The 17,486-nt window shown below is 35.6% G+C and overlaps 1 protein-coding gene across 3 annotated transcripts in view; it reads right to left on the reverse strand.

The window, feature by feature from the left end:
* Positions 1-17,486, reverse strand: part of EYS (eyes shut homolog) — a 2,089,174-nt gene that overhangs the window by 1,737,200 nt on the left and 334,488 nt on the right. For all 3 annotated transcript variants that reach the window (XM_033217548.1, XM_033217547.1, XM_033217549.1), the window contains 2 exons: positions 16,917-17,110; positions 14,104-14,231 (listed from right to left, as the gene is read on the reverse strand). In XM_033217548.1, the coding sequence (XP_033073439.1) occupies positions 14,104-14,231; positions 16,917-17,110 (322 nt within the window). The remainder of the gene's footprint in view (positions 1-14,103; positions 14,232-16,916; positions 17,111-17,486) is intronic.

Genomic DNA, 17,486 nt, shown 5'->3' on the forward strand with positions numbered 1-17,486 from the left:
GCCTATGTGTCTGTACAGTTTCCTTTCAAAACAACAGTCACACGACAATTTAAAAATATAAGCCAAATAATATAACTCATTTGCCAGCAACACTGCAATGCCTGCCATTATACTTAGAGTGAAAATGAAAGACTTTAAAAAGGCACTCATGATCTAAAACTGCCCCAGATTCTGATTTCTCTTCTATATTCATTTCTGCTACTTCCCTTGCTTTCTCCAGAGCAGTTAGTCTGGACTCATGCATGGGTAGGCTGAATAGGCTAAGGATTTTGCAATAGGTAATTCATCTGCCATGAACCGTCTTCCCTTATACAGCTGTACATTCCCTCACATCATTCAAATCTCCACCAAAATATTAGCTTTTTTGATGAGATATCCATTCACTATTTGACATGTACCTGAATGAAGGTTCGAAACAATGAGGCCAAGAGGGAGGCTATTGAAATGTTCCAGCTGAGAATTTGACTTGAACAAGGGTGTTAACCTTCATAATGATAAAAGTGTTCATATCCATGATATGTAGTTATGGGAGAGTTTAAAGGATTTGTTGATGGACAAGATGTGTCAAAAGAGAGAAATGAAGAAATCAAAGAGTAATATAAACAAATACTGGCAGAAAAGAAGGTTTGTCCAGGACTCAATAATCAATTATGAATTTGGAATACATTAAGTCTGAGCTGCTATATTAGTTATACATAAAATGGACAAGAGTTTAATGGTAGGATGAGAATTAAACAGGTTTAGTGTTTTCAGGTCAATGGAACATAGAAAAAGAGTCAAGGAATTTGAAAGTGGATGTGTAAGTATGTTTTTAAAAAGAAAATGGGGACCTGCAGTGGGTACTAGACACAGGAGTGTCAGTGCAGTCATATAATTGGAGGTGCCTGTTGCTTTTTTAAAAAGTTTATGAAATTTTGTCTTTACAGTGTATGAGTGAATGAACTTGAAATACAGGAAGTGGGGATTAGACAGTGAAAGAATTTAAATTAAAGGTATTGCAAGGTGTGCAGTTACAGGCATGATAGCTTATACGATAAGACCATGGGAGATGGACTGAGGTGAAGGAGAAGGGAAAATTAGCAAAATAATTATCAAAAAATGTAAACAACAAAAGTGAGTGGATTTCCAAGAGGGATGCCAAAGTTATCAAAAAATATCACCACAGTGGTGATAAAGAAAAGGTCAGCAAGCTAGATGCTAAAACATTTAGTAAAGGATAAGCAGAAACTGAGAGTAAAGCTACTAGAAAAGGAGCCAGGAAGAGGGTAAAGGGGAGAGAGTCAGAGAGAGAGACAAGATACAGCTGCTGGCTAGGGTTTTCAGAAAGAGAAGGGAAAAAAATGGCCTGAATATGGCAACAAGGGCAACGCTGTCTGTATACTTCATTGTCTATGGTACACAACTGTAGAAGAATGAATAGTGACCAACTAAGAAGGCTACAAGAAAAATTGTCCTCAGGTTTCAGTGAGAAAAAGAGAGGAAGGTATAGAAAATATATTGTGGACTGGGCGTGTGGTTTATATCTGCAATCCCAGCTCTTTGGGAGGATGAGGCAGGAGGATTGCTTGACTCCCAGAGTTCCAGACCAGCCTGGGCAATATAGTAAGACCCCATGTCCACAATTTTTTTTTTTTTTAAATTACCCAGGTGAATAATCCCAGCTACTCAGTTACTCGGGAGGCTGAGGTGAGAAGATTGCTTGAGCCCAGGAGGTTGAGACTGACATGAGCTTGGTTCGCAACACTACATGCCAGCCTGGGTGAAAATGTGAGACTCAGTCTCTAAAAACTAAAAAATTAACATAAAAAATTAAAGAAAAAGAAAATATATTGTGGATACTTGGAAAATATTCTGTGGACAAAATGAGACACAAAAGGCACAGTGGAAGAATATTGGATATTAAGAAATATTGGAGGTTGTGCAGAGCATTATGGGGCTAAGGTTCCTTTAATCAGGTAGGCCAGGAAGACTTAAAGATTTCATGATGTTAATTCAAATTTTATGTGCATATGTCTGTACTAACTTATTATATTTTATATGGAAATTAATACATCCAAGGAAGGAAAAAAGTTTATACTTATGAGAACGTATGTTCTTAAACGAGGCGCTTAAGAGGCCAGATTACGGGATACCTCCTGTCACCTATAACAGTACCCCAGTATGTAAAGTCATATTAATAGTATCAAAAGCTCCTCTTGATGAGAAAATGGCAACAATGTCCTAGATATTTTTAATAGTTATATAGTTTATGACCAGAATCTGAAGTTAAAAACTATATTTAAACTTTAAAAAACTTTTTCCTATGTTAAATTTCAGAGTGATTGATTCAAAAGTTAGCCTTATAAATGGGACTATTGATTTCAAGCAAAGAAAAATGTAGCAGCTCAGCTTTAGAGATAATTAACTCCAAAAGATTAAGCTTTCCTGTTGAATATTATTGAGTGACTAAGTGGAAGCATTCCATTAATTAATAAATTCCTCATGCAAATATGTGATTGCTATTTTAAAAATCACTTTTTTAAAATTAACAAGAAAATACAATTTTATTATATGTTGAAATATGTATACCTATGCATTTCTGCAAATTCAGTGTTCTATTTCAAAGTCACAGTGCATATATACTTAATTAGTTGTATTTGTGACATAAACTGAAAACCTTAACTTTACCCATGACTGACATGGTGAGATTTATCACAAGCCAAATTAAATAAATGCTGAAACTGACTTGAGGGTGGGGGTGGGGGAAGGTATGTTAATACATCAAATTGAAATTTAAGTAGTGTAAGTTATAATAATCTAAATTCAGTGAGTAGAAAACAGAAACAAAAAATACAATAAGCTGAGACTATAAAAGAGAACATCATTATCCCTTGAAATATCTCAGAATCTGGGAGGAGAAAATAAAAGGCTTAGAAAGCAAAATTCTCAGTACCACAACATTTCTGATTTTTAAAAACATAGTATTCATATTTTTCTAATATTTATTCAGTGGCATATTTTACAAAGTTTTCTCCCAATTAATTTGGTTAAATAGTTGATTTTCAGACTTGAAAAATTGTTATATTAGAAAGACACCAGGTGGCTTAATTAAACTTCATTTCCTGGTTCATTTCCTCATTTTACTCTAAGCAGTAAAAGTTTGATCCTCCTGATATGTTGAGAATATTGGAGTCATTGCATTCAGTAAAAATTAGAGAGAGAGAGAGAGAGAGAGAGAGAGTGTTTGTATGTGTGTGTAAAATGGCAATATTAATAATGTAGTTCATGATAGTCTTCAAAGCCCGTACGTGATTTTGGTGAGTAAACACTTTCCACTCTACACAAGTGGGAAGTATGGTGGAGAATTCAGAAACCTACATGTCAGGTCACAATGACTTTCCCTTCTGAACCTCCATCCAAGAGGTGATCAAGGACTCTAGGAAGCATCACTGGAGCTGTGTCCTGCAGCGCCATGGACACTGCCACCTGTGTAAGTGAAGTGGAGCACAGAGTCCTGTAGCTTTAGCACTGCCTTTGGAGGAATTTCCAAATGTCTATTGAGTTCTGTGAGCTCCTAACAAAACTCAGCACTACTAACTTCATGCCAACACTCACAGTCAACCCACTCTGGTCTACCTTTGAGGCCATTAAAATTAATCCCTTATTACCATTACCTCAGATCCCCAGGAAGTCAGTGGTTTCCAAGTCATCCCTCAATGTGTGATTCTTTTCCCCCAAGCAGCTCTGTACACTTCTTTCATATTCTTCTTCCTTTGACTGTAAACTCTCAAGTGGTGGCTATTCTCTCTCCCTCTTCTCTCACAGCTCCATGTCTACATGTTGTATAGTTGTCTTTATCTTTTCCTCATGTCCTGTCCTCCTCCTTAAAAGCCTTACTTATTTGAAGATGATGCCATCAAACCATGCTACCCATATCTTCTCCTTGTCATAGTCATAGCTAACATTCCTGAGCATTCCCTCTAATTCTTTAACATTTAACATCTGACTTGTTATATCGTTCTCTAATGTAATCCCAAACTTACTTTCTTTGTTTGTTTGTGTGTTTTGAGACAGAGTTTCACTCTTGTTGCCCAGGCTGGAGTGCAATGGTGTGCTTTAGGCTCATCACAACCTCCACCTCCTGGGTTCTATGGATTATCCTGCCTCAGCCTCCCGAGTAGCTGGGATTACAGGCATGTGCCACCATGCCTGGCTAATTTTGTAGTTTTAGTAGAGACAGTGTTTCTCCACGTTGGTCAAGCCGGTCTTGAACTCCTGACCTCAGGTGATCCTCCCACCTCAGCCTCCAAAAGTGCTGGGATTACAGGCGTGAGCCACCAGGCCTGGCAATCCCAACCTTACTTTGTTATTTTTTCCAACTTTATTGAAGCATAATTGACAAAGTTGTATAAATTTAAAGTGTAAAACGTGATAATGACTTGGTATACCATATATTGTGAAATGATTATCCTTAGCTGGCATATCTGTCACCTTGCACAGTTATCATTTGTATGTGTGGGGGGATAGCAGGTAAGATCTAGTCTCTTAACAAATTTGAAGTATGCAATGCAACATTTTTAGCCATAGTCATTACCTTGAACATTAATTCCCCAGAGGTTATTAATCTTTTTTGTCTTTTTTTAAATTGATACATACTGTTTGTACATATTTATGAGATACATGTGATATTTTGTTTCATGCTTAGAATATGTGATGATCAAGTCAGATTTAGGGCATCCATCACTTCTAGTATTTACCATTTCTATGTCTTGGAAACATTTCAAGTTCTTTCTTCTAACTGTACTGAAATATGCAATATTATAACCCTTGGAACACCCTCCCCCATTTCTCTCAGCCCCAATTGCCTGAAAACCAGTATTCTGTTTCTATGACTTTGACTTTAAAAAATTTTACAAATTAGTTAGATGATACAATGTTTGTCTTTCTCTGTCTAATTTATTTCACTTAGCATAATGCACTCAACATTCATCCATGCTGTCACAGATGACAGAATTTCCTTCTTTATGTGGCTGTGCAATATTACATACATACACATGCAAACACATCACATTCTCTTTATCACAATAGCCAAGGCAAGGAGAACACCTAAGTGTCTTCATTATTTCAATATCTGCAAAGTTTATTTATTCGCAACATTGGCATCTCCTAGGAGTATATTGTCTCAACCCAAAGATCTGAATCTTCCCTCTAACTCTACAACCTACTCCCACTCCAATATGCTATATACTACCCTAATATATAACTACATTATCTTCACAATGTTAACTTACATATCTTGATGTTAAGTATTGTATATTCTATGCACAGCCTCATTTCTCTTTCTAATTTACTCCTTGTAGCTCTTTTCTCCCCCAGCGCTTATTCCATCCCACAATCCATTGACCCTACCAACATTTCAGTGTCTGTCATCCCCAACATATTCTCTACTGCCTCCTTGTGTGAATTAGAGTACACCTTTTACTTCTATAATCACTTATTGCATACACCCTTAAATCACTCTCTTTCCCCTCCATTGTCATAACTTGGTCAAGGCTCAACCCTACTTTAATTCAACACCCTAACTATTTCTGATGAGCATATGAGTAAACTACACTTGATTAGAGATTGACACACATGATTGCAGACTGAACTTACTTTAAATTCATGTTCACTTACTTCAAGAAGATGCTGTAGCATGTCAGTAACACTCTATTTTCCTCATACTCACTTGGATTGCTATTTCATCAGACATTGCTGCTTATTTCACCTGAGTAACAGAGCCATCAGAAGACACTTTCCAAATGATTCAACAACCACACATTTAAAGCAACCTATTCTATTTTTCCTTCCATTACAATTCATTTAACATCTGCCTTCCTATCTAAGCTAACTCCTCTGCTTGTGCCCTATATCCCAACCCACTTCTACTATGACCTAAAAATACACTATTTTGAACTTTACTTAGTTGCCAGTTTATTACCTTGTCTAATAATTGTCTGTATTTTTCTCATCTTAACTCATGAAGTCCTTTTAAATCTCATATTCTAATCCATTAACTCCCTCAAATATGAGTGTCCCAAGTCTCAGTCTAAAACCTTCTTATGTTCCTATCTTGGTTCAATGTGAAGTAATTTCATTGAGTTACCTGTTTTGATTTCTATTTTTTCTAAGCTAACTTATTTATTTATTTATTTATTTTACATTTAAGGACTACAAGTGTAGTGTTTGTTTGCTTGTTTTTTGTTATTTTAACATGGATATATTACATCGTGGTGAAGTCTGGGCTTTTAGTGTACCCATAACCCAAATAGTGAACATTTTACCCCATAGTACATATTTCATTCTTACACCCTCTCCTACCATCCCATCTTTTAGAGTCTCCAATATCTATTATTCTACCCTGTATGTCAATGTATACCCATTGTCAGGTTCCCACTTATAAGTGAAAAGTTATGCTTTTTACTTTCTGGTTCTGAGTCATTTCATTTATGATAATGGTTTCCAGTTCTATCCATGCTAACAAAGACATGATTTTATTATTTTGGGTGCCTAAGTTGTATTTCATGGTGTGTGTGTGTGTGGTGTGTGTGTGTATGTGTGTGTGTGTGTGTGTCTTGTTTTTAATTCAGTCATACATTGATGGACACTTAGGCTGATTCCATGACTTTGCTATTGTGGATGGTACTGTGATAAACATATGAGTGCAGATGCTATTTTGATATAATGATTTCTTTTCTTTTGGGTAGATATCCTGTAGCAGGATTGCTGGATCAAATGGTAGTTCTATTTTTAGCTCTTTGAGAAATCTTCATACTGTTTTCCATAGAGATGTGCTAATTTATTTTTCTATCAATAGTGTGTAAGCATACACTTCTCTCTGCATCCTTGTCATCATCTGTTGTTTCTTGACTTTTTAGTAATAACCATTCTGATTGGTGTAAAATGGCATCTCACTGTGGTTTTAATGTATTTATCTGATAATTAAAGATGTTGAGCATTTTTTTAATATATTTGTTGGCTGCTTGTATGTCCTCTTTAAATAATAAAAAAAAAAATTTCTTCATGACTTTTGCTGACTTTTAGTGGGGTTATTTGATTTTTTTCCTTCCTGAGGTGTTTGAATTTCTTGTAGATTCTGGATACTAGACTTTCGATGGATGTTTTCCTTGAAAAGGTTTTTCCTATTCTATAGGTTGTCTGTTTACTCTGTTGACTTAAAAGTATACTACAAGGTTATAGTAACCAAAACAGCATGGTATTGATATAAAAAATAGACACTTAAAATAATGAAACAGAATAGAGAACCACATACCTACAACAAATTGATCTTTGACAAAGTCAACAAAAATATACACTGGGGAAAGAACATCCTATTCAATAAATAGTGCCAGGAAAAATAAAGAATTACATGCAGAAGAATAAAACTAGACCCCTATCTCTTACCATATTCAAAAATTAACTCAAGTTAGATTACAAACTTAAACATAAGACCTGTTATTACAAAAATCCTGGGGAAAAAAAAAAAAAAAACCCAGGAGAAATTCTTCCAGACACTGGCCTAGGCAAATAATTAATGACTAAGTTATCAAAAGGAAATGCAACAAAAACAAAAATAGACCAAAATTGAATATAATTAAAATAAAGGTTTCTGCACAGCAAGTTTCCTGGTTTTAAATGTCATGTCTCTGGCACTTGCTTCCAAATGTATATATTTAGCCCTGATAGCTTCTCTAAAATGGAAACATACTTGATATCTACTTCAGTGTCTCTACTTGGCTCTTATAGGTGTCTTGTCTAACACTTTCAAAACTGACATCTTGTTTTCCTCTCCTGCCAACCAGGCCCTTCTTTCTACAGATTTTTCCATTTTGGAAATGGCATTAGAAAACTGTTTAGGTTTATTTCCCAACCTTTCAATTGAGCAAACAACCTTGGACTTACCCTTGACTTATTTATGTTACTTCACATCTAATCCTTCAGCAAAAGATTGAATTATTCTTAGAAATATATTCCATATCTGATCCTTAATTACCATAATCACAAGTCATCTTGATGGCAGTGTCAGTCATCACTAGCTCTGGGCTACATAGTCACAGTAGTTTTCTAGCTGGCTCCCTTCCCTTGAGAATATACACCAACACTCTATTCAATAAAATTGAATCAGAGTGATCATTTAAAGCAGTATCTGCCTACTAGAATGTAAGTTTCTTATGAAAATAGCTTTTTGTCTCTTTAAATTTTTTTTGTCTTTTTAATGGTTGCAGAAGAGTTTTACTTAGAGTAGGAAAGTTTCTGAAAAATACATAAATACTCTTTAAATTAAATAAACTAGTCATTTCATGTCACAGCCCAAGTCAAGACCTTCTATTTCAATCATTAAGATACAAAATAATTATTATAAATAAATTACATAATGCATCAAATAAATTAGTTAGAAAATATTCTATACATAGCATAGTAAAATAATTTAGAAATACAAAAATGAAGTGGCATGCCCAAGATGGCCAAATAGGAACAGCTCCAGCCTCTAGCTCCCAGTGTGAGTGACACAGAAGATAGGTGATTTCTGCATTTTCAACTGAGTTACCAGGTTCATCTCACTGGGGAGTGCCGGACAATCGGTGCCGGTCAGCTGGTGTAGCCCAACCAGCGAGAGCTGAAGCAGGGCAAGGCATCACCTCACCTGGGAAGCGCAAGGGGGAAGGGAATCCCTTTTCCTAGCCAAGGGAAACTGAGACACACAACACCTGGAAAATCGGGTAACTCCCACCCTAATACTGCACTTTACCAAGGGTCTTAGCAAAGGGCACACCAGGAGATTATATCCCACACCTGGCCTGGAGGGTCCCACGCCTATAGAGCCTCCCTCATTGCTAGCACAGCAGTCTGAGATCTAACTGCAAGGCAGCAGCGAGGCTGGGGGATGGGCGCCCGCCATTGCTGAGGCTTAAGTAGGTAAACAAAGCTGCCATCCAAAGGAACGCAGCTGACAGGCCTTGCCATCTCTGTGAACTCCTAGATTTTGAAGACAAAGTTTATTCTTTTACTCCTCTTAGCTTAAGTAAGGCTTTGGACAATTGATACATGTTAGAAAAATCTGAAAAGTGAGATATCTGACTCTCAGCTAAAAAGGACATACATGGACTTCGAAATTTAAGGTATTTGTAATTCAAGTTTATAATCATTTTCATCCAAATTACTATATAATGCAAGACTTTTTAGTAAACAACATATTTGTTGGAAAAATTTTTTATACTCAACTCATTACTATGTGAACAGGAGCATAAAGAAATACTTATCTACAAAATATTAAGTTATTTATGACAAATTACTAGCCAGAAAACACTGCTTAGAGTACATAATATTAATTCATTTGGATTTTGGATTGTGTGTCAGTTTCTAAAACAGACAGGCATAAAGGCAGTATAAAATGTTCAGCCACCACAACATAGACATTATTATTTAAAAACAACTCAACCTTTAATTTGGGGATATTTATTAATATACAAATATTTATTTTGATCATACAAAGAGTAAATATGTATTTCTCCATGTTATGATACACTGCCATAATGTATTCCTTTTAAATAATCAAATATTGATGATATTTGATTAGATATTTAGTGGTACTTAATTAGACATAAATATTACTTGAAATTATACTGGGGGGCACACCCTAGATGGCCGAATAGGAATAGCTCAGGCCTCCAATTCCCAGCGTGAGCAACATGGAAGACGGGCGATTTCTGCATTTTCAAGTGAGGTACCGGGTACATCTCACTGGGGCATGTCGGACAGTTGGCGCTGGTCCGTGGGTGCAGCCCGTCCAGTGAGAGCTGAAGCAGGGTGAGGCATCAGCTCACCTGGGAAGTGCAAGGGGGAAGGGAATTCCTTTTCCTAGCCAAAGGAAATTGAGACACACAACACCTGGAAAATCGGGTAACTCCCACCCTAATTCTGCGCTTTACCAAGAGTCTTAGCAAATGGCACACCAGGAGATTATATCCCACACCTGGCCCGGTGTCCCATGCCCAAGGAGCTTCCCTCATTGCTAGCACAGCAGTCTGAGATCTGACTGCAAGGCAGCAGTGAGGCTGGGGGAGGGGTGCCCACCATTGCTGGGCTTAAGTAGGTAAACAAAGCCTCCAGGAAGCTCGAACTGGGTGGAGCCCACCACAGCTCAAGGAGGCCGGCCTGCCTCTGTAGACTCCACCTCTAGGGATAGGGCATAGCTAAACAAAAAGCAACAGAAATCTTGGCAGAGGTAAATGCCCCTGTCTGACAGCTTTGAAGAGAGCAGCGGATTTCCCAGCACTGAGGTTGAGATCTGAGAACGGACAGACTTCATGCTCAAGCAGGTCCCTGACCCCTGAGTAGCCTGACTGGGAGACATCACCCACTAGGTGGAGACTGACACCTCACATGGTGGGGTACACCCCTGAGATGAAGCTTCCAGAGCAAGAATCAGGCAGCAACATTGGCTGCTCAGCAATACTCTATCTTCTGCAGCCTCCGCTGCTGATACCCAGGCAAACAGGGTCTGGAGTGGACCTCAAGCAAACTCTAAAAGATATACAGCTGAGGGTCCTGACTGTTAGAAGGAAAGCTAACAAACAGAAAGGACACCCACACCAAAACCCCATCAGTACATCACCATCATCAAAGACCAAAGGTAGATAAAACCACAAAGATGGGGAAAAAGCAGTGCAGAAAAACTGGAAATTCAAAAAATCAGAGCGCATCTCCCCCTCCAAGGGAACACAGCTCATCGCCAGCAATGGAACAAAGCTGGACGGAGAATGACTTTGACGAGTTGAGAGAAGAAGGCTTCAGTCGATCAAACTTCTCAGAGCTAAAGGAGGAACTATGTAACCAGCGCAAAGAAACTAAGAATCTTGAAAAAAGAATGGATGAAAGGATAACTAGAATAATCAATGCAGAGAAGACCTTAAAATAACTGATAGAGATGAAAACCGTAACACTAACACGAGAACTATGTGACAAATGCACAAGCTTCAGTAACCAACTCGATCAACTGGAAGAAAGAGTATCAGCGATTTAAGATCAAAAGAATGAAATGAAGAGAGAAGAGAAGTGTGGAGAAAAAAGAGTAAAAAGAAATATAAAAATGAATAAAACACATTCTTCTTGAATATCTTACAGTAGAGTACGTTTTTCTAGTAATTCAAAATCATTTTCATAAAGTAGTCAGCAATATTGCCAAAATATTTGATTTTCTTTTAATAGATAACTAATAATTGAGTGAGCAATAAAACTACTTGTATGGCTAAAGATTAACCATTTAAAATATGTGAGTAATCTAACTTAGTGGTTTGTAAAGAATTTCAGCATATTTACATGGAAAGTTTTCAGTTGCAAATAACATAATCCTAACTCAAACATACTAAACCAATGCAGGGAATTATTGGCTCATATTGTTAAACTGTCTATAGGCAGTTCTTTCTTCATAAAGAAATTGATCATTGTTCTGGCTCTCTTTTTAATCCTTTCAGATGTATATCTGTTTTGGTTTTGTCTGCTTGCTGAACTTCATGGTTGCAAAATGACCTCCAGTTGCACAATAAATACAGTTTCTTAGTGCCACTGTAGAGTGTGACTTTCATTTCCCTTTAAAACCTCTAGTAGGCGTTTCATTGTTAATCTTAAGTGCAGACTTTCTTCCAAATGGTTAAAGTATCAACTTGCAAAAGTACCAAATAGACCTTGAAAAAATTTACCTTCTAGGGCCAAACAAGCAAGTAGGGGGTGAAAAAGTTATCTCACTTTTGTAGACGGAGAGCCGTAATGCTAGGGAAGAGTTACAGGAATTATCTAGGAATTCCTAGTATTTGGATGGCTAAACCACCAACCAAATACTGGTCAAGCATCCTTTTTAAAATATTTGTTGCATTTTTTGCAATTGTTGTATTTCACAAACTCCATATTGTTTTCAAATTATTATCCAAAGTATTACATAAACAATCAAATCATTCTTCTATAATTTAAGAGAGTCGCCAAAATTGTATTCAATCTGTCTGATACTTCCAAGACATCAATTATTCCTTTTCCTTTCCTATCAGACTCTACTTGTGTGCTACCTGCTCCCGGCTTTGCCACTTTTGATACTTTACAACTCTTTCTGCTCATAATAATAACATTTTTATGCTAACTTCCCATAGACACCTAAAGCTTTCAGTCTTCTAGGTGGTAAGGAATTTTCTGATTTTTCACTACAGGAGAAAATTAATTTCTTTCTAACTGTATTGCTTTAAGTAACTAGGTACCAAATAAAAATTTCCATAACCAATGTTTCACTGTCTTTCTCAAGGAGGTAATTCCACTTTAGTTTCTCTCTCATCTACCCATATAAATTTAGATCAATAGCATATGTTCAGGTAGGAAACTAGTATCATCATAATCACTCTATTCTTCTCCTTTCCACATTTGACTCCTTTTCACCTTAACACATTTTTTTCTCCCAAATTCAGAAGAGCAAAACTTCAGTAGAAAAGAGTAGTTAAACTAGGTGGAAGGTATAAGACAATTTACCACATCGATGCTGTTTAAGGCCAAGCTCATCTTAACTAACAGTTCTCAAAGTATAGTGTCTCCAGATCAGGAGCATCAGCATCACTTACGACTTGGTTGGAAAGGTACATTTGCAATCCTCATCCCAGAATTATTAAATTACAAACACTAGAGACAAGGAACTACCACTGGTACTTTAGCTCTTCAAGAAGTTCTAATTTCAAAGTGTTAGAGTCACTGACCTCAGAAAACATACCTCATAAGTTAGTAACACACAGATAAATCCTTAACATAAAAGCATTGAAGTCAAGTCGTTTTTATTTATTATTATATTCACTAATATTCTTTGACTCATATGAGAACAGAAAAATAGATTTCAAGATTAATTTCTTGTCATTATTTTTCAACTTCGCACTTAATTAATATTTATTATATCTCAATTATTTCACCTGAGCCAGAGTTAGCAATTTTCTTTTTAATCAGTCAGTTTTATGTTTGGGGAGGAGATGTGTCTGTTTTTTTTTTTAAATTGATCACTTTTCTAAGTACATTCACTAATATACTAGCATATTAAGGCATAGAAATAGAATTGTAAAGTAAAAGTAAATATTTTTAAAGAGATAGCATTTAGGTTTACTGATGAATTAATACACGATTGAAGGTATGCAAAAATTTGACCGAATGGGTTAGAGTTTTCAATATCTTGATATAATGATGAGGTTTATAGTCACTTCTTTTGAAAAAGTCACATTTCAAAAGGTTACAAAAAAAAAAAAAGTTAAATTTGGATTCCTTTGAAATAGATTAAAGTATTGTACAGTGTGAAGTGGATGCACATTCTAAGTTTCTTTTCAGTGTGTTCCAAGGCTATTCTGTACCCCACATGTTAATTTTCTGCTTTTATGAATTATTCTAAAATTTTGAGACTACTTACTGCTTTTCAATAATGCCCAACAGAATTTACTTTAAGCAGCCAGATAAAAGTCAAGCAAGTGTGAAGAGTACAAATTGTATTTCTTAATGATGTGAGAAAATGTCTATAAACCTATTTAAAATGGACTAAATTATATGCCCAGATACTTAGGTCACTTCTGCCATTTATAAATGAGTAATCTGTGGCAAATTATTACTTAAAGAAATAATGAATTCCTAAAAGTCTGCCTAAAGACCCTAACTAATATCTATCTGCTGAGGTCTGTGAAATACAGGAAGAAATAGTTATTCTATTATTTTAAAATATTTCAACACTATATGTGTATAATAGAAATAATACTATGGAGACATATATCTCTGTTTTCTTTCTAGACCTTCAATTATTATTTGGTTATATTAAAACTTCCATTATGAAACAAAGTATTTGTTTTATAACTGTACACCTAAATTATGCTTGATAATTTCTCAAATATTTTTTTAAATTAATACCATAATAATTAAACCAAAACATGGAACAAAATTTTACATTAAGTTAAAATAGAATATTATATACCATTAAGTAAAAGTTAGGGTTAAAACCAGAACATCGTTATTTTTTATTCACATGATTTAAAAATCCATATATTTTGTATTAAAAATAAACAGAAAATTAATTAATTATACCTGCAATGATAATCTCTCTCACATTTCTTACACGTAGCATTATTCTCCAAAGGAAATGACTCAAATGATGTTTGAATGCTCTTACAAAGCAAATCTGTAAATATTGGTGAACAGATGCACATAACATCCTACGAAAGATTAAAAAACATTTTTACAAAGTAGTTTGGATATTTTAAAGGTAATGAATGGGTTCTTACCTGGAGAAGGGCTAAAATTATTTTCATGAACTTGGAGTAGAAATTATCTGTCAGCAATGTGGCAGATTCTATTTTCCAAAATGTCACAACACCTTCTCCCATCTCACACAGTCTTCCTGCTATATGAAATCAAAACTCCTCTATTATGAGTTAGGGTCTACATTCCCTTCCTCTTGAATGTAAGCAAGATTGTGACCATGGATAAAATGATGCTTTAAAGGCCATATAGATTCTATCTAATTATCTTAGGGTTCTTGCTCTTTGAACCCAGCCACCTTGCTCTCAGGAAGTGCAGGCCACATGAAGAAATCATGTTTAGGATTGTGGCTAATAGGTCCAGTTGTGGGCCAAGCTAACAGCCAACATTAACTACCAAACATGTGAATAAGAAAACTTTCAAGATGAAGTCCAAGTCTAGACACTTTCTGATGGCAACCTCAGAGGGACTCTAAAAAACATCTTAGCTGGGACAAGTCAGTTCACAGTACCATAAGAGATAATAAAATAATTATTTTAAGCCACCAAGTTTTGGGTTGACTATGCATAGAAAATAAACCATTGGCACCTGAAACAAGTCCATGCATCCATGGGCAGGTAAAATAAAACAAAATTAAATTTGCTGGGCAAAAGTTAATTTCACCTGCATTCAAAATACACTCTAGTCATCATATTTCTTCCTCTTGCTGCCCTCCTTATTTTTCCTCTCTTTTTTCTTTATTATCATTATCATCAATATCATCATCATTACCATCATTTTCATTATCATATTTATCTGAACAACAAGATTTATTAAGTGATTCCAAGGTGAAAAGCCCAGATACTTGAAACTGATGATTTTGTTTTTTTCTCATGGAATCCAATAAACATTTATTTAATTCAACTCAAAACTAACGTTGAAAGAGGTATATAGCTTGCCCAAGCTCATACATGGTAGCAATACAAATGATAAAATGTACAATATTCTAAGTAATTTATCTACAAAATAATTCTTCTAAATGTAATAATGAATAATAGAGAAGGAAAATAGAATTAAAGTACTTCTATGAATTAATAGTTAAGCACACATCCATTAAAAGTCTCGTCTTATATTAAGATTTCCAGAAGTCATAAGTCTGAAAAGTTTCAGAAGGCTAAATCCAAGATGTCTGCTGTATCCCTTCTGTAGGCTCTACAGGAAAATGTTCCCCTCACTTTTCCAGCTTATTCTAGAGGCTGCATTCATTTTTTTTTTTTTTCGTTTATGGTCCCTTCCTCCATGTTTAAAACCAGCCTCGTTACATCATCGAATCTCCCTTTGACTCTGATTCTTCCATCTCTCTCCTCTATTTTAAAGGACCCATGTGATTACACTGGATCCACCCAAATAATCCAGGATAACATCAGCTGATTAACTTCTTTATTCCATCCGCAATCTTAATTTCCTCTTGCTGGGTAACATAACACATGCATATATTCCCAGGATTAGTGCATGGACATGCTTATTTATTTTATTTTTATTTTATTTTTTGGTGCAGGATGAGGAGGATAGTCTGCCTACTGCAATAATAGTTTCCTTGATTTTTAGAAGAAACATGTATTATTGTTCTTTGCCTCTGTATCTCCAAATATTTGGGTCTAGTATATTGTACATTGGTAACAAATCTTTGCGCATGGTAGAAGTAATTTCAGGTGGAGTAAAAAAATGTTCTTCTATAAGCTTTTATCTGTATATCATGTACTATATAATTTAACTAATTCTTCTCAGCAAAAGTTCAGCAATTTTTTTTGACAAAATGGACAGTTCTCCAGGGGAAAAAAAAAAAAATTCTTTTTTTTGTTGTTGTTGTTGTTGTTGTTGTTGTTGTTGTTGTTGTTGTTTTGAGACAGAGTCTTGCTCTGTCACCCGGGCTGGAGTGCAGTGGCGGAATCTCAGCTCACCACAAGCTCCGCCTCCCGGGTTTATGCTATTCTCCTGCCTTAGCGTCCGGAGTAGCTGGGACTACAGGTGCCCGCCACCTCGCCAGGCTAATTTTTTGTATTTTGTAGTGGAGACGGGGCTTCACCGTGTTAGCCAGGATGATCTCGATCTCCTGACCTCGTAATCCGCCCGTCTCGGCCTCCCAAAGTGCTGGGATTACAGACTGTAGCCACCGCGCCCGGCCCTGAAAAAAAATTCTTTTCAGAGCGTTAGTAACAAAAAGTTCAGGAGGTTGGAAAAATAAACTCTTAAAGTTCTTTAAAGAGTTAATGATAAATATGAGTCTAAATTGAAAGACAGTAATTTGTGGCAACAGCTAACAAAATATTTCCTACTCTTATTTATTCATTTATTTATTCACATGTTAAATTGAAAAGTTAAAGTATAACAATATTGAATAACTAAAAGATTAACAAAAAGCAGTAAGTAAAAATGAAGAGTATACAAATTTATATTCTTTTAAAAGGCAGAATACCGACGGAGGAGCAAAATTTCTCCTATATAAATAGGAAAAACTAAAATAAGTAGATTATTCTTGTTTTTCTGAGTTTAACTATTAAACTACCTTATTGAGAATTCTAATTATTTATTCTTTTCAAATTGCTGGTAATAGTAAAAAAAAATGAAACCACTCACTTGTATGTTAGATTGAGACTTACATTTGATATTTTGATGCTGTCGGTACCATTCTCACACAGTATTAATGAACACTCATTGACATCAATTTCACCATTTTGGCTGGAAGATCCTTTTGGGCATTCATAAGTGTAAGCAGAGCTGCTATTTGGGCAAATTCCTCTTTTCCAACAAAGCAGAGAAACACAAGCTTTTGTTGACACCTCACAGAATGGACCTTAAAAAATCACACACAAGAAAGACAAAAAAGAAAAGGAAGGAAGGAAAGAAGAAATGAACATAGGTATGTAGTAAAACAGTCTAGAAAATTTCTCTAGAGTTCATGAAATATTTTTCTTTAACAAATTTATTGCAGTGTAAGTTATATATTATAACATTCATTCACTGCAATTGTACAATTCAATAACTTTTGCAAATGTATAGAGCTACTCAAGCATCATCAGAATGCAGTTTTAGCACAATTCCATTACCCAAAGAAGAGCTCTGTTGCCGTCAATCTTTGTACCCAAACCCACTTCCAGGCATTTCATTAGAAAGGTATGATGGAGTATGTGGTCTTTTGTGATTGACTTCTTTTGCATAGCATCTTTTAA

The sequence above is a fragment of the Trachypithecus francoisi genome, unplaced genomic scaffold, assembly GCF_009764315.1.
Source record: "Trachypithecus francoisi isolate TF-2019V2 unplaced genomic scaffold, Tfra_2.0 Lachesis_group10, whole genome shotgun sequence".
NCBI lineage: Eukaryota > Metazoa > Chordata > Mammalia > Primates > Cercopithecidae > Trachypithecus > Trachypithecus francoisi.